Source organism: Agelaius phoeniceus, chromosome 19, assembly GCF_051311805.1.
Source record: "Agelaius phoeniceus isolate bAgePho1 chromosome 19, bAgePho1.hap1, whole genome shotgun sequence".
NCBI classification, from domain to species: domain Eukaryota; kingdom Metazoa; phylum Chordata; class Aves; order Passeriformes; family Icteridae; genus Agelaius; species Agelaius phoeniceus.
Genome location: NC_135283.1, coordinates 13,305,611 through 13,322,054, shown reverse-complemented (window position 1 = coordinate 13,322,054; position 16,444 = coordinate 13,305,611). Strand labels below are relative to the sequence as shown.

At 60.6% G+C, this 16,444-nt stretch overlaps 1 protein-coding gene across 1 annotated transcript in view; it reads right to left on the bottom strand.

Annotated features, from left to right (window-relative positions):
- The window catches only part of DNAH17 (dynein axonemal heavy chain 17), a 32,321-nt gene extending 18,326 nt beyond the window's left edge, over positions 1-13,995 (bottom strand). The window contains exons 1-37 of the mRNA XM_077188223.1: positions 13,874-13,995; positions 13,475-13,630; positions 13,314-13,397; positions 12,815-12,982; positions 12,446-12,562; positions 12,064-12,332; positions 11,752-11,947; positions 11,502-11,648; positions 11,230-11,338; positions 10,993-11,096; positions 10,749-10,889; positions 10,487-10,630; positions 10,144-10,326; positions 9,794-10,048; positions 9,525-9,694; positions 9,064-9,286; positions 8,870-8,986; positions 8,665-8,751; positions 8,289-8,441; positions 7,678-7,926; positions 7,343-7,465; positions 6,782-7,129; positions 6,611-6,702; positions 6,345-6,471; positions 5,989-6,141; positions 5,206-5,331; positions 5,002-5,109; positions 4,750-4,881; positions 4,324-4,484; positions 3,648-3,804; positions 3,295-3,399; positions 2,736-2,893; positions 2,049-2,187; positions 1,317-1,544; positions 1,028-1,165; positions 394-526; positions 84-211 (exon numbers count right to left, since the gene is read on the bottom strand). Coding sequence (XP_077044338.1) covers positions 84-211; positions 394-526; positions 1,028-1,165; positions 1,317-1,544; positions 2,049-2,187; positions 2,736-2,893; positions 3,295-3,399; positions 3,648-3,804; positions 4,324-4,484; positions 4,750-4,881; positions 5,002-5,109; positions 5,206-5,331; positions 5,989-6,141; positions 6,345-6,471; positions 6,611-6,702; positions 6,782-7,129; positions 7,343-7,465; positions 7,678-7,926; positions 8,289-8,441; positions 8,665-8,751; positions 8,870-8,986; positions 9,064-9,286; positions 9,525-9,694; positions 9,794-10,048; positions 10,144-10,326; positions 10,487-10,630; positions 10,749-10,889; positions 10,993-11,096; positions 11,230-11,338; positions 11,502-11,648; positions 11,752-11,947; positions 12,064-12,332; positions 12,446-12,562; positions 12,815-12,982; positions 13,314-13,397; positions 13,475-13,603 — 5,601 coding nt within the window. The 5' untranslated portion in view covers positions 13,604-13,630; positions 13,874-13,995. The remainder of the gene's footprint in view (positions 1-83; positions 212-393; positions 527-1,027; positions 1,166-1,316; positions 1,545-2,048; positions 2,188-2,735; positions 2,894-3,294; positions 3,400-3,647; positions 3,805-4,323; positions 4,485-4,749; positions 4,882-5,001; positions 5,110-5,205; positions 5,332-5,988; positions 6,142-6,344; positions 6,472-6,610; positions 6,703-6,781; positions 7,130-7,342; positions 7,466-7,677; positions 7,927-8,288; positions 8,442-8,664; positions 8,752-8,869; positions 8,987-9,063; positions 9,287-9,524; positions 9,695-9,793; positions 10,049-10,143; positions 10,327-10,486; positions 10,631-10,748; positions 10,890-10,992; positions 11,097-11,229; positions 11,339-11,501; positions 11,649-11,751; positions 11,948-12,063; positions 12,333-12,445; positions 12,563-12,814; positions 12,983-13,313; positions 13,398-13,474; positions 13,631-13,873) is intronic.
- Positions 13,996-16,444: the final 2,449 nt, after the last annotated feature.

The following is a 16,444-nucleotide window of genomic DNA, read 5'->3' as shown; positions in this document are numbered from 1 at the left end:
AGTGGCTCGTTGTGGGGGATGTCTGGAGCTGGTCCCCCCGAGATCACAAATGAGCAAAGCCCCTGAGGTGTGATGGCACCAACCTTATTGTCATCCATGACTGTGTTCAAGGACTCGATCCACATGGGATCAATGTCTCCATCAAGGATGATCCATTTGGGCCCATCATGCGTGATGTTGGCCAGGTCACGCATGGCTGTGGAGAACAGACCTGCCCCACAGAGAGACTCGGCTTGTTCCTCTCCACACACAGCCCTTTGCTGGAGGACACGTGGGATTGGTGCTCCCATGAAACACATTCCTTCTCCCTCCCACTCCAGGAAAGAGCCCCAAGGAAGTCTTCCCATTGCATCTCACATCCCACAAACTGAGCTTACAGCACTAGTGCCTCACCATCCTTCCATTCCCGTGTGGCTGGATGGATGATCCCAAACAGCTCATCACAGGTCACAGCCTTGGGGTCCAGGTCTACCGTGACCGGCCTCCTCTTCAGCATTTTGTACGTCTTGTTGAGCGACTTCAGCACCTGTGCAGAGAGGATGGTGCAGCCACAGTGCTGATCCCACCGGGGCAATCACAGCCTTCAGCAGCCTCTGCCTGTGGCGGGGCCGTGGAGCCCTGCTCCCACCTGGACTGCCGGGAAAGCCCTGAGCTCCCCGAGCAGAGCCAGCCCCGGGACAGGGCACTGTGTGAGCCCAGGCCCTGCCCCAGCCCTGTCTGTCATCCTGCCGGCTCCACAGCACGCCCAGGGTCAATCCTGAGAGCGGGCCCCTGTCTGCTCTCTGTCTTTGTCTCTGCTCTGCCCAGGCTATCCCTCTCAGTCCCTCCCTGAGCTGTGATCCCAAACCTGCTCAGCTGCAGGGCTGGCACACAGCGCTTGCGGGCCCGGCACTGCTGTGCTCTGCCCAAACACTGCTCTGGCAGGGCTGGGGGCCGCACAGCCCTCACCAAGGAGCCGTGGGAGGCCACGGGATATGCTTGGCCAAGGCCAGAGGGGCCCCATGTCCTCGGGATGGTCTGGCCCTACCTGGGACTTGCCACAGCCGGCATTGCCGACAACGAAGACGGAGTGTCGCACTTGGAGCAGCTCCTCCAGCTGCACCACCTTCAGCACAAAGTTCTCCTCTGCCTGCAGCTTCAGCTCCACCACGGCCTCACGGATCACCTGGGAGGGAGAGCAGGCACTGACCACCAGCAGCCTTGGAGAGGCTCTGGAGATGAGCTGGCTGCTCCCAGGAGCACTGAATAGAGCATCAGCCTCTGGATCCTGCAGGACTGGCACATCTCTGGGGATGGTGCCCTGCTTGGGCTTGCACCTTCTCAAATTCGAGGTTCCTCTTCCTGGGAACGTCCAGTGCTGGAAACAGGTCTCCAATCAGCCCCAAGAACACAGGCAAGTCATCTGTCACGATCTTGGGGATATTGAAGTCTCGCAAAGCTCTCATCAGGACCTGGTCCTCTGCAGAGCCGGGGTCCCCCCTCTTTAAGGAGCCTGCCACCACCAGCACAGACTTGATGGCCCGCAGTCCCCAGTCGTAGTGGTCCTGTGACAGGAAGCAGAGAATCACCATTTCACTTTGGTGAGGGAGAACTGCTTCAAACAGCACTGCAGAGGAACACCCTGTCCATCAGCCAGGTCATCCACATGGCACCCACTGGGCTGGACCTAAACGGAGCTCATCTACAGGAGAAGCCTCTGGCAGTCATGGGGGTGGTTTGGAACTGGGAACCTGACTTCCTTCTTGGAGGCACGTTTATAGTGTAAATCACCTCTCCTGAGATGAATAATATCTGAATGCTCTTGCCTTAACTAGCCTAATTCTAATTCCACGTTATTCTACTTTTGGGCTTCTTGATTCCTTCCTTAGGGCAGAAAGGTGCCATGTGATGCCCCTGGTAGAAGTGGGTCTGGTCCAGCCATAGACCTGAGCTGTGCAGAACTGTCACTCTGTGTGTCACCATCAGCAATCCCACCACAGTGTGTCAGCTTTGAGGATCAAATGGACTCTTCCCTCTCCCAGCCAGCACTGTGTGATATTGTTAATTACCTGTTTTGACAGCAGCTCTTTGCAGAGCGTGTAGAGAGTGATGAACTTTCTTGCCAGGAGCCTGGCATCGAGAAACCCCTCTGCCACAAGCATGATTTCGCAGATCAGTTCAAAATCGGGGACCACCATAGCGCAGGGTCTAGAGAGGAGCAGCTGCAGTTGTCAGGGCTGCTTACCACGTCCTTACCCTCCCACAGCTCCCAGGGTTTGCCCCCAGGTTTCCAGTGTGACGAACACTCGGCTGCAGTTACACCTGCTGGGGTCTCCTGCCCAGACTCCTTCTCCATGCAGGGCTCATGTCCCACCAGGCTGGGCACACCAGCCCTTCTGCAGTCACAGGCTGAGTTTCACCAAGGACAGGGCTCCACAGCATCCCTGTGCCTCCCCTTCCAGTGCTTCACCACCTTTTGGTCAACTCTCTGTTGGATTTTAGTTGAGTGTGCTCTCCCCTTGCTGAGCAGCCCAGCTCACCCTGCCTGGCCACCTCTGGGGAGTGACAGGACTGTCCCGTGGTGCCAAGGGCTCCCTCTCACCAGGGCCACCACCCTCGGCTGAGGGTGCTATGGGTGTGGCACAGGAGTGCCAGCACAGAGGGAAGGGCTGCAGTGACACTGACCCACCTGAACACAGCTGGCACTGACCCACCTGAACAGAGCTGGCACCCACCTGAACAGAGCTGGCACCCACCTGAACAGAGCTTTCAGGTTCTCGGGCAGCTCTGTGCGCCCGGCGTAGCCAGGGTTCATGGTGATGAAGATCCCCACCGACGGGACCAGCGAGATGGTCTCCCCCAGGAAGTTGAATCTTTTCTTCCTGGCACGGATTGCATCCTGAATACATTTTACCTGCCAGGTGAGCAGAGGTGTTGGCCCTGACTGCTCCCCAAGGTGAGCCTGAGGGTTTGGCTTTGCCAGGAATAATATTGAGGTCTTGCTGAAGCCATAGCAGCAGGAGAGCTGCCCTTAAACCAGCTCCTTCCTAATCACCCCAACTCCCTGTGCCGGTGATGGCAGAGCTGGGGGTTACAGGTCACCAGGATGGACACAGCTGCACTGTGAGGTTTAACTGTGCCCAAATCCCCTGCACTGCTGGGATTCCACCCCCCACCTGTGTCCAAACAGGACATAGTGGAGACAACAGTGGCAAACTGTGCTGTGAGCCAGGTTTAACTGGGGCAGCATCCAGGACGTGAGCTGGGAAATCTCTCTGGCACCCGGTGCCACTGTGTTGTGGGGACAGCACGCACCTGCACCGCAATGACAGACAGGACCTCCACCAAAATGCGATTGAACTCGTCAAAGCAGCCCCAGGCGCCGGTCTGGGCAAGTCCTTTGTAGATGTTCCCACAGGACTGGAGAGGAACAGAGCAGTGGGGCAGGGTTCAGGCACTGCAATCCCTCACAGCAGCTGCAGTGGGGGATTTGGTGACAGAACTCAAGTGCTGAGAGCTGCTCGTGCCTTACGGACCGTGCTCTTCTCGAGGGCAATTCCCCACAGGGTAAAGCCTCCCTGCCGAGGCTCCCCCGGGCTCCCAAACAAAGGGTCCCTTGTCCCGGACACCCCGTGGTTCTCACCTGGGCACCCCCATCCTGTGCCTACCTTGTAGTCCATCTGCTCGGAGCAGTTGAACACGTAGACCATCATGCCCACGGCCCGGCCCAGGTCCTTGGTGGTCTCTGTTTTCCCGGTGCCCGCAGGGCCAGCAGGGGCCCCCCCCATGTAGAGGTGCAGGGACTGGGTCAGGGTGATGTAGCACCTGTGCAGGGACTGGGTCAGGGTGATGTGATGGAGCACCTGTGCAGGGGCTGGATCAGGGTGATGGAGCACCTGTGCAGGGGCTGGGTCAGGGTGATGTGATGGAGCACCTGTGCAGGGGCTGAGTCAGGGTGATGGAGCACCTGTGCAGGGGCTGGGTCAGGGTGATGGAGCACCTGTGCAGGGGCTGGGTCAGGGTGATGTGATGGAGCACCTGTGCAGGGGTTGGGTCAGGATGATGTGATGTGGCACCTGTGCAGGGGCTGGGTCAGGGTGATGGAGCACCTGTGCAGGGGCTGGGTCAGGGTGATGGAGCACCTGTGCAGGGGCTGGGTCAGGGTGATGTGATGTGGCACCTGTGCAGGGACTGGGTCAGGGTGATGGAGCACCTGTGCAGGGGCTGGGTCAGGGTGAAGGAGCACCTGTGCAGGGGCTGGGTCAGGATGATGTGATGTGGCACCTGTGCAGGGAGGGCCGGGGCTGAGCGGGGCGGGGCAGGGGCGGGGCAGCCGAGCCTCACCTGTCGGTCAGGGGGGTGATGACCAGCCGGGGCGTGTTGCCCAGGTACTCGTAGGCGTACCGCAGCTGCGCGTCGCAGATGTTGGCGAAGCAGTGCTTCTCCCCGTCGTCCCAGCGGTGCCGCAGCTGGGACTGCCACGCAAACGCCTGCGAGGTCTCCACCTGCAGAGCAGCCGGCTGTAGGGGCTGCGGGCGCTGGCACAGCCACACACCCTGCTCGGGGCTGCTCGCCACCTCCCAGCGCTAGGACAGGGGGCAAAGGGGTCCCAGGCTGTGCTGGGGTGCGTGGGGACCATCCCACCCCACGGCCCAGCCCAGCCCACACCCACCAACAGAGGTGCCCAGTCTGAATGTAATGGAATGACAGGAAACCGTGCTCCAGAGTTCTGAGGGATGCGCAGCAAAAATTCCCTCTGGTACCAAATACCTTTGTTTGGATCATTTTGCTTATAACATCCCTTGCATGGACATCAATAGTACAGATTGTCATGATCTTCATTCTGTCTCCAGCACTCAGGTTCCCAAGGAGCAGGGAAATCAGGGCATTCAGCCGAGCAATCTGGGCAAGGACAGAAAAATTGGGCATAGAGATGATGCCCTCGTTTGCCCACCTCTCGATGACTCCTGGCCTGGCAGACAGGCTCAGGCCGGCTCCAGATTGGGTGCAGAAGATGCCAACCTGCTTTTTGTTATAATCCTTCAGGGCATTCTCATAACCTTTCTCCAGACTCGCAAAGGCAACTCCAACCTCTGTGGTCCAGGCGATCTGGGTGCACGTGAGAGCGATCTGCAGCAAACCATGGAGACAAGGCAGCCATGAAGAGGAACCTGCTGTGCCTCCCGGGCTCTCTGCCCCTCTCAGGGCCCATGCAGCAGCACCCACCTGGGCTGGGTAGTCAAACACCCACTCCTCCCGTGGCTTGTCCTCGTAGGTGCCCAGGGCCTGGGGCATGAGGCTGCGCAGCGTCGAGCGCATGCGCTCCAGCAGCCGGTTCAGCCACACCTCCACCTGAGGGCCACACCAGCAGAGCTGAGCGGGCTCCAGCCCTGCCAGGCTGCACAAACCTTCCCCTGCACACGGCAGTGCCCGCAGAGAGAGCCTGGTGCCAGTCCTGCAGGGCACATCCCACAAACCTCTCCCTGCACATGGCAGTGCCCACAGAGAGAGCCCAGTGCCAGTCCTGCAGGGCACATCCCACAAACCTTCCCCTGCACACGGCAGTGCCCGCAGAGAGAGCCTGGTGCCAGTCCTGCAGGGCACATCCCACAAACCTTCCCCTGCACACGGCAGTGCCCACAGAGAGAGCCTGGTGCCAGTCCTGCAGGGCACATCCCACAAACCTCTCCCTGCACATGGCAGTGCCCACAGAGAGAGCCCAGTGCCAGTCCTGCAGGGCACATCCCACGGGATGTGATGGGGGTGGTCTGAGGGCAAACAGCCCAGGGGTAAGCACCCTGCAACCCTTGAGGGATGGGGAGGCTGAGCAGGTTCACACCACTGTGCTGCTTTCTACCTACAATGCAGGTGCAATTTCTAGGGCTTTTGGCCAAAAATCTTTGTAATTGCATTTTATACTCCTGCCAGGCTGTTAGAGCACAAACCAGCAAAAGGCTCAGCCCGTCCTCAGCCTGTCCCCTGCCCCAGCCTCCACGAAGCTCAGCTGACCTGGCCAGACAGGTCACAGTCTGCATCGAAGTCCATGTACTCCCCATCCCGGCTGAACATCCCGTGGGCCACCTTCAGGGGCTTTTTGTCTGCGTCCTCCTGGAACTTCAGCTTGGCCAAACTGTCAAACAGCTTTGTCAGGTGCCGGGACACCTGAGAGCAGAGCACAGCCACTGTCAGGACCCCGTCACCTGCAGAGCTACCTACACCTACCCCTGAGCACTCCCTGGGCACTGCACCCTCAGGAAGGTGGAGCAGGGATGGTGGTCTGCCCATAGGAGTGAAAAATGTTCTAAAACTGCTCAAACAAGGGAAATGGCACAGGACTCAGCCCCGTGCTCACACACAGCCTATACCTCAAGGGGCTCGGTCCCCTTGGATAAAATATCCAGTAGGTCTGCAGAGGAGACAAAATAGAACCGGGGAAAGGCCAATCTTTTGGTCTCCAGGTATTCAGCCAAGGCCTTCTCACAGACTGCCAGCCTGCAGAAAACACAAAAACCTGCATTAACCCCCATATATCAGCTTTACCCTTTGCTCAGTCCTTGCCTTGCTGATGCTTTGGAGAACCAACCCTTCCTTTGGCCTCCCAAATGCTTCACCAGGATCACAGGATCCTTACCTGTCCTGCAGCGCTTCCAGCTTGGTGTGCAGCCCGGGCTTGTTGGTGCATTCAATCACGTTGGGAGTTTGTACTGCATCAGCCATTAGATCCTGAAGAGGAAAAACAATTCAGCCACCCCGAAGTGGCAGAGAGCTGCAGGGAAAAGGAGAGGGGGAATGGGCTTCGCACTCGGAAATCCTCGTCGATGGTGTCAAATTTCTTTGACTCCTCTGGCAGTTGACTTCGTGTGTCTTCAGATGCTATGAAGATTGTTTCCAGGTGACTCCATTTCCTCTGTACCTCAAACCAGGTGTTGATAACAGTGTCAGTGGTTGACAGCTTCTGCTGCCAGTCCTGCGCCCTCTGAAGGAAGAAGGCTCGGTACTTGGATGCCAACACGTTCTGCAGCTGCATTTGGTTGTCCTCCAGCGTCTCAATGAGCACCTCATCCATCTTGAGCAGTGGGAGCTGGGTCCTGCCGTGGGGCTCATACTCAAACACCATTGCTGCCCAAGTAGTGTCCAGGGCATTCAGCACCTGTGGTTGGGGCAGGAGGGTGAGCTGGGGGCGGTGGTGAGGGCCCAGCCCCTGTGGGGAGGCAGGGGGACGGAGGAGTGGCGGCTCCAGGCATGGCTCCATGAGCTCTGTGTGCTCCGTGGGCCCCAGGAACCGGAACACGGGACCGGCAGCCACGGAGTCACACTGGCTCAGGGGTCTAGCAAAGCAGGGGAGGAGCTGAGCCCCCTTCACCTTCTCCATCCCAGCCTCCTTCGTTGCTTTGTCCACAATGCCGCGAACCTCCTCCTCAAACTTGTGGAGGTTGAGCTGCAGCAGATCCGCCAGGGTGGTGTTCTCGGACATGGTGAATTCCACCTGGAGCAGAACCAGCGTGGTTGGGCCATGAGCTCCCCTCCACAGAGAGGAGTCCAGCAGCTCACCCAGACCAGCTCTTTAACACCCACGTTTAGAGACCCCACACAAATATTTGCACGTGGCCAGATTTGAACCTAATGCCCCCTTCCCATGCTGGGTGTGGATCTGGGGAGGCTCCTGGGCCAGGGTTGGGCAGGAGGGCTCGGGAGCACCTTGGCTGTCTGCATGAGCTCCTGCCAGTGCCGGTCCCTGATGGCTGGGTTCTGCAGCTCGCTCACGGCGCGCAGGGACGTCATCATGTTCTTCATGCTGCTGTCCAGCCCCATGAACGCGTTCCAGCCCTTCACCTCCTTATCCAAACCCCGGATGTCTTTAGCAAATTTCTTGCACTCAATGTCCATATCTTCAACATTAAGCTCTGCCCACTTGGTTGTGTTCCAGCTGGCGATGCTCAGGTTCACCTGGACCAGGATACATTTCCACAACGTGGGATTAGCAGAGGCATTCCTGCCCGGGCACAGGAGCAGCTTACCCAGTGCCTGCACGCCCTGTGTGCCCACAGGGCCCCACTCATGCACACACCACGCAGACCTGCTCTAAGAGTAACAACCTGCCCCATGTCTCATCCTCCCTCTGATGGCAATGAGCTCTCTGAAAAGCTGCAACAGCTCTGCAGCTTTGGTTGGCAATGGCAGCTGGCACCAGGTGCCAGTGCCAGGTACCTGTGCTGGGTGCCCATGCCAGCCATAAGCAGCCTGCTGTCCAGCCCGTGCCTGGAAGCAGGGTTGGGCCCTGTGCCCTGCTCCCAGGGCACAGCACATACCAGGGTGACCATGTCCCAGAGGTCCTTCAGCAGGCGCAGCTCCTTGCGGCACATTTGGAGCTGTTTGTACTCTGGGACTGACACCTCAAACAGTGCAGCTGACGTGGCCAGGGCTTCCATTTCCTTCTCCAAGACCGTGATGCTCTTATGTTGCTGGGTGGAAGAAAGGAAAAGGTGTCAGCCAGGGACTGTGCATCAGGGACATGTCTCTGTTCCTGCAGAGGTTCCATCCCTACTGCAGGTCCAGGTCCTCCCTGTCAGCCTGGGAGCTGGAGCCAGACCTGGAGCAGATGCCCCTCCCCAGCACCCAGTGTCAGGGGTGGCCAGGCAGGGCCAGTGGGGACAGCAGTGGCCCTGGTGTCCTCCCCTTCCTTACCCTGTTCAGTGTCTCGTAGGGCTCTGGTTCTGTGTATGAGAAAGGGGCATTTTCCTGGAAGCTCTCCCGGAAGGCGAGCTGCTGGACCTGTGTGGGAGAAGTGGGAGCGTGGGGCTCGTGAGGGCAGCCGGGATCCGGCAGCTGGGAGGAGCAGCAGAGTCCTCCCAGAGCTGCCCAGGAGCTGCCTCCCCGCCCCAGCTGGCACCTCAAAGTCCTGGCACTTGCTGCGGATGATGGCGGCCTCGGCCGCCTGCAGGGGTGCCGCGCTCTCCGCCACCCGCAGGCACAGCTTCTTGTTGCTGTCCCAGCTCTCGGGCAGCTTCTGCAGGGGACACCAGCTGGGGTCACCAGCCTGGCCCCAGGGAGCCCCTGCCCGGCCCCCATGCCCGAACAGCCCACCTGGAGCAGCAGGTGGATCTCCTCCGGCATCTTGTCCCCGTAAGTCTTGAGCAGCGCCACCGTCTCCTTCAAGGGCTCAAACATCGTGTCGGTCGCCTCCTGCCTCTCCCTGACCTTCGCCAGGTGCGCCATCACCTCCACCAGTCCTTCATAGTCTCCCTCCTCCAGAGGTTTACTCAAGCCGGCAGTGGACTCTTTGATGAAATTCTGCAACTCCTCAAGACTGAGAGGACAGTGATGCTCACCAGGTGTCCCTGGGGCTTGGGGCTCACTCTGCAGGCCATGCCCCCCAGAAACCCACCCCTGAAGGTGCCTGGAACCTTCCCCTGGAACCTGCACCTCCAGGGCTGTGTCCCTGGGTCAGCCCTGCCCTGGCACACAGTGGTGCCTGTGCCACAGCTTAGCCGGGCTTCATCCAGTGGGAGCACCCTGTCCCTGTGCCAGGGCTGGCCAGGCCCTACCTGCTGGTGACGTGCTGGGCGAGGTACTGCCGGAGCACCACGCTGTGGCCCTTGATGGCGCTCAGCAGCGCCTTCTTGAAGGGGCGGCAGTCGCTCTGCAGCCACCCCCCAAACACCCTGGTTTCCTCAAACTCCAGCACCTCTTCGTGCAGCCCTTCCAGCACGTCGATCTGGGGACGAGAACGGGTCACAGGCTGTGGCTGGCATCTCTCTGAGCACCCAGTGTCCTCCAGGGCACCCAAGCACATCTCAAGGCACCCATCCCACACCTCCTGTTGAAAGAGTGCCAGGGGCGGTATCCCAGGTGCCAAGGGTTTCTCTGGCTCTACTTTGGGCTCTGCCTCTTCCTCTTCAGTGTCCAAGGTGAGGAAGCGCTGCAGGAACTCCTCGGGGGTCTCCTTCCACAGGTGGGAGTGCTCCTCAAAGCTGGCACTGAATTCTTCACCTTCTGCCATGGTGCTGACCACCAGCGACATCAGCTGCTCCTGCATCCTCAGGAGATCCTGCTGGTCCTCCAGCGCCGCCTGAAGGGCCAGGCAGAGCTCAGGGACGGGCTGGGACACGGCCACCCTCGCCCCCTTCCTGCTGAGCTGGGAGCTGCCGCCTGCCATGGACTCACCTTGTAACTGATCGCCCCCTCCAGCAGCCGTGGCATGGAGGCTGCCACCCCCTCCGTGTCCCCCAGCAGCCCCTCCACCAGCACCAAGAAGCTGTCGCCGGCCCCCACCTCCAGGGAGGGCTGGTACTGCACCCGGCCCTCCGACAGCTCCATGCGCACCTCGAACAGCGGCGACACCTGGGCCTGGAACGGGTCAGGGCCTGTGTGGGGCTCCTGTCCCACCGCCCCACAGCCCTGCAGGCTGCAGGGAGCGCGGGGACAGCCACGTTTGGCACTGGCCAAACCGGCAGCGGGCGGTGGGACAGCCCGAGCCCAGCACCACTGCCACCACAGCAGCACCTACCTCGGGGTCCATGTTGGTGAGCAGCAGCTGCAGGGACCTGTGAACGAGCCTGCAGAGCCCATCCAACACGATTTTGTCGATGTGTGCCATATAGCTGTGCCATATCCGTGAGGCTACATCAGCCTTAAACATCTCTGCGTTCTCCTGCCATGAGAAAACCAGCCAGGAGTGAACACCCAGCAAAGACATCGGCTCCTGATGCTGCTCCAAGCCCTTCCTCACCCCCCTGTGAGCCATGCAGTGCTCCGGGGCCACGTCTCACCTTCACCATGGCCTGGATCTTCTCTCCCGTGCTCTCGATGAGGGCACGGCGCTGAGTTATGGCATTTTCTTTGCCTTCGAGGTCCAGGAGCGCGGTTTCCTTGTTGTCCTTTCTTCCAAACAAGGGAGTGGCTGAACAGTCCTGCAGGGAGGAGACAACGGGGCTGCTCTGCTGGGCCAGGGAAAGGCCAGTCCCAGCTGGATGTGTCCCAGAAGGATGCTTGTGAAGTGCCAGCAAACATTACCTCCATCAGCTGGGTGATGCTCTGCAGGTTCAGCTTCGCTGTCTGGACTCGTTTCTGCAGGTCGTGCAGGGTCTCCCTCATCTCCTGGATGTATTCCATGACACCTGGGAGGGAGATGGGCACACAAGCACATTGTGGAGACACCCCCAGGGCAGTAGGAGGTCGGTTGGTGCTGGGGACCCCCAGAACGCACAAGGAGGATTGCCAGCCTTGGATGGCCAAGGTGGGGGTTTGTACCTTCATGGCTCCAGAACAGAGTCTTCTCAGCACTGGACAGACGGACATCCAGGGCCTCCCGCTCCTTCGCCAGCAGTGGCTGCTCCACTGGCATCAGCTGCTGCTTCACCTGGGCCAGCACACCCACAGGTGAGCACCGAGGAACAGGGTCCCCACAGTGTTGGAGGGCAGCAGCCTCAGGAGGGGCAGGGACCCGAGGTGCCAGTGATGTGCCTGTGGTACCCAAACCCCCCAGTCCCTTTCAGCTGCCTTGTCCCCCCTTCAGAACCTGCCTCGTTGTACCAGCCCACGATGAGCGCCAGGTTGTCCCCTATCTTTTGGAAAGTCTCGTTTTGGGCAAAGAGGTTCTCGGCATTGGTGGGGATGTCCTGCTGCTGCTGGATGTGCAGGTACTTCACCTCGCGCAGGACGGCCGAGAGCTGCGAGAGACGCAGGGCGCCCGGGAGGGCCCGTGAGCCGCGGGGCAGCCCCGGCGCTGCTGCTGCTGCTGCGGCTGCTGGGGCTGCCCGTGCCGGCGCCCACCTCTTTGCTGAAGTTGACGCTGAGGAAGCCGGACTCGGGGTCCCTCTGCAGCAGCGGCTGCTCCAGGCTGAAGTGGCAATCCTTGCCGGGCCCGCTCGCCCATTCCTCGTAGATCCTCTTGCTGTAGCTCTGCAGCAGCCCCAGCATCTCCTCGTACTTCCCGGACACCAGCTCAGCCTCGGCACCCACCATGGCTCTGTCAGAGCCACAGGAAAGCTGCTGAAAGCAGCGGGACGTGGGAGGGGACCCGCTCCGGGCCGGGTCCTGCCCCACCACTGCCCTGTGCCCCGTGGGACAGGGAGCGGCACCTACGGGTGCTTCATGGCCAGCAGGTCCCTGCGCGGCCCCTCCAGGCGCTGCTGCAGCTCCAGAGCCCACTTCAGCTGCCCGGCCACCGGCGGCATGTTCTTGTGGATGGCCGGGCCGCCCCCGGGCGGCGGCGGGGACACGAACCGCGTGTCGTACAGCATCTTCACGCTCTCCAGCTCCGCCTCGAACATCCCCAGCAGGGCCAGGTAGCAGGGGGAAGCCTCAGCCTTGATCAGGGGCCGCTCCAGCACGGTGGCAAACATGTGCACCAGCTGCAGGAGAGAGAGGCAGGCACAGGTTCCTGCCCCTGGAGCAGTCCCAGGACGGGAGAGACCCCCGGGTCCCGTGGGAGCTGCGTGCCCGTGCTGGGCTGGGGCACAGGTACCTTCACAGCAGCTGTCAGGCGGTTACAGTCATCAAAGCCCTGGCAGAAGATGGCAGCCAGCTGCTTGTTTGCATCCTCAACCTTCTTCTGGAACTCTGCAAAGTCTGTGTTCCATTCCTGCCATTGAGAGCAAAATGGTTTAAAGTGGCACAGCCCCTGTGCCTCCTTCTCAAATCCTTCAGGAAGGGTTTGCTGAAGCCAGAGAGTCCAGAGCCCCATGACGTGCTCCAGAGCCAGCCCTGTGCTGCTGTGGGGCAGTCCCGTGTGTAACTGCAGCACATTCTCACAAGAGATTTTTCTCTTTTCACTAAGCAATGTTAACACGTCCATTCCAGCATCCATTACATTTCCACTCCAGCACCTGCTCACCTCTTCTTCGGGATCCAAGGGATCGTATTTGCAGTCAGCAAAAGCCTTGGTGGCTTCACAGATCTCCTCAGAGATCCTCAACACCCAGGTCCCAAGGAAGTTTCCTCGCACCCCTCCCAGCACCGTCTTCTCCAGCCTCTGGAAGTCGATGGCTACCTGGAACAGCTCCTGGCAAGCACAAACCCCTTTTACCTGGCTCCCCCTGTCCCATCCTGCAGGAGCTGCAGCACCAGCGCAGCTCAGCAGTGCTGAGGAGCGGCCCCACAGGGGTGGCCTGGCTGGGGTGTGCCCATCCTGCCGCGGGGGCTCGGGGCTGGGGGAACCTGCCCTGGCACTGGTGGCACTGGGCTCCCAGTGAAGTTCCGCTGTGCCAGCGGCCCCAGCCCGCCCCAGGCTGCACCCGAGCCCCCCCCCGTGGCACTGACTCCCCAGGATCCATCCCCAGGGCAGGGAGGCTTGACTGAGGCTGGCACTGTGCCCTGAAGTGCCGTGCTCTCACCTTGATGTCCTTGAGCCTGTGCAGGAAGGCAGCCATCCTCCCAAAGATCTGGGGTGGGGGAAACTCCCAGAGCTCTTCCCGCTCCTGGGAGGGGAGAGGGGCTGTCAGCCTGGAGCTGGAGTGCAGGGGGTCAGGGGCTCCTGCACCATCCCTGCACCCACCGGGAAGAACGTGGTCGTTAGCTCAGAGCAGTAAGTGCTGTAGGACTGGAAGAACTTCTCTGTGATGGAGATGGCGTGTTTGAGTCCCTCCAGGCTCTCCTGGGGCTCTCCCTGCAGCCCCTTCAGCATGTCCTCCGGGTTCAGGAATTTATAGGTCTGGGACAGACACAGGCAGGGTGTCAGGAGGACGTGGAGCCTCCTCCTGCCCTTTTCACCCCCACAGACTTGCTGGTGGTTGCCTGCAGTCTGTGCCTGCCCCAGACTCCCCCCAGCCCTAGGGGGGCTCTGCTGTTCCCTTGTTTGTGGTGTCTCCACATGCCCGTGACTGGACTGTCCCCATCTGCCCCAGAGAGGCAGCTGGAGGGGACAGGGGTGGGGCAGTGCTGGACGTGGCTGTACCAGGCTGATGAAGAAGTTGCAGGTCTCCTGCAGGATCCGGGCTATGTGGGCAGGCGAGTGGTAGTGCACGCAGTGAGCCCGCAGCAGGCAGATGGTGCAGAGCACCTTGGGCACCAAGGGCCGCAGCTGCGGGAGCAGAGCCTCGTCAGTGTTGGGGATGTGTCTCCCCACAGCCTCTGGGGCTCTGCTGCTGCCCAGATGAGGCCACCAGGCTGTGCCTGGTTATTTTGGCATACCTCAGTGTATTCCATTTGCTCCATCTCCTCCAGCAGCCCCTGCAGCGGCTGCAGGTGCAGGTTGACATCATTGGCTTCCTCCAGACCTAGGACGCGGAGAAAGCGCGTGTTGGGACGAGGACACCTTGTTGGGGGCAGCCACCACCCTGTCCTGGGACCTCACCCCCGTTGACGGCCCTGAACATGTTCTGCAGCGATGGCCAGTAGCAGCTGTCAGCCTTCTCCAGGGCCTGGACCAGCACTGTCACCTGGGGTGTGACCAGCTGGGGGAAGAGGCACCAGGATCAGCACGGGCGGCTCAGCACGAGGACACGTGGCCACCGTGGGTGAGTAGTAAGCAGTACCTGCTCACTGATGCACCCCAGGCTGGTCACCCTGGTCTGCCAGAAATCAAACTCCACCCTGGGCAGGGGGTGCAGCCCCTCTTGCAGCTGCTGCGCTGGGTCCTGGCCGAAGATCTCTTCAACCTGCTGGAACCACTCGATGACCACGGTCTCGATGGAGTGCAGCACTGTGCCATCTATGGGCCCCACCAGGCTGGAAGGCAGACGGGTTATGTCTCTTGGGAGGCCTGAACTGCCCCAGGGGAACCCCAAACAGCCCTAGGGAAGCCCTCACTCCTGCTTGTGTCTGCTGCAGGGGATGGCTGTGCCCAGGGCTGTGCAGGGACCCAGCCAGTGACCCAGCTCCCATCCCTCCCCGAGTGATTTATGCTGCTCTGGGCCCCTGCCAGGCTTTTCTGGCACCAAGTGGTGCCACCCACCAGTCCAGGGCGGCGCCTGAGTCCTCCCAGCTGACCAGGTGCTCGGGCAGTGGGAGCAGTGGCTTTCCCTGGATCTTCCCAGTCATCATGAACATCTTGTTCTGCAGCTGCTGAGTGTGGCGCACGACGTCCTCCACCACAATCCTGGGCCAGTTCAGCCCCTCATCCTGGCTCAGGAGCAGAGGGGTCACAACCTGGGAGACAGGGCTGGGTCAGGCACTGGGCTGTGACCTCCTGGACACAGGGCACTGGGCATTTCCCTCTCGCTGCACACTGAAGCAGCCTCAGTGCAGTCATGGCTCTGTTGGCCACAGATGGGTTTGCTGGTGTTTATCAGGGTGACCAGAAGGCCCTTTGCTCTGGTTTCCAGCTCTCATGGCATGGGAAGGGCTGGAAGTGGCACAGCGAATGCATCTGGCAGAGTCAGGGGCTGGCACATGAGCAAAAGCCCCCAGCAATGAGGGGGAATAGTGGGGGCTCCTGGAGCTGATGCAGCTTTTGGGTGCTCTGGACTGGCAGCAGGAATATTTATGGGAAGTCTGAGGGAAATCCACTTAGACATTTCCCAGCTGCAGGGTAAAGGTAAGTGGGCATTATTATGAGTTTCTAAAATTGCAGGGAGGAAGTGATCCAGTAGGGGCCAGAAGCAAACCAGCTTGGTGACCTTCACCCAGCTCCTGTCCTCGTGGGGCTTGTTCAACACAGGATGGGAGCCACCACAAGGTCAGGGTGAGGACCTGGCACCAGTTTTCTTCTGTGAATTTTAGTTTATTTTGGAGCCCACCAGGAAATTTGGCTAGAGCAGCCCACAGCGGGGGTCCCAGGGCAGCAGGGTACCCAGGGAGCTGCACTCACCCTGCTCAGCCCAAGCCTGCTCCTGCACAGGTAACCCACCTCCAGCAGCACGGTGATGAGCTGCTCCACGGGCGAGGCACCCATGTCTCCCACCAGCAGCGCGCTCCGACAGTTCTCCCCGGTGATGTTCTCCTCCTTCCTCTTCACGCAGTAGAATCCCTTGCCCTTTAGGGCAGGTGGGAAGCTGGTAGTGGGCTGGAGCTGCCCGGCAGGGGTCAGCGCCAGCACCAGCTCCTGCAGCTCCGGCTGCTTGAAGAACTTGTCCAGCATGACTGAAATCTCCTCGGTGGCCGCAAACTTGGCCCACTTGTCCGGCCGCACACGCAGCAGCGCCGTGGCCAGGCTCTCGAGGAGGAGCAGCCTCTCGTCCTCCTCTGGGGCTGACATCCTGCCAGCACCGGGCTCCCCAGCGCCTGGGGTGGTCCAGAGAGGAACCCCGCTCAGGCAGGGGCTGTGCTGACCCCACAGCCTGACCTGAACTGCCGTCATCCCACCCCTGCCCTGCCCTCAGCCTTCCCTCTGCACATGGGGAAGCTGCCAGTCCCAGCCCTGCCTGGCCCAGTGGCCCCAAGCCTACGCCATCACTGCCTGCCCCATCCCTGCCTGCCCCTATTGCCCCCTGACCTGCCCCATCCCTGCCTGCCCCTATTGCCCCCTGACCTGCCCCATCCCTGCCTGCCCCTATTGCCCCCTGACCTGCTCCATCCCTGCCTGCCC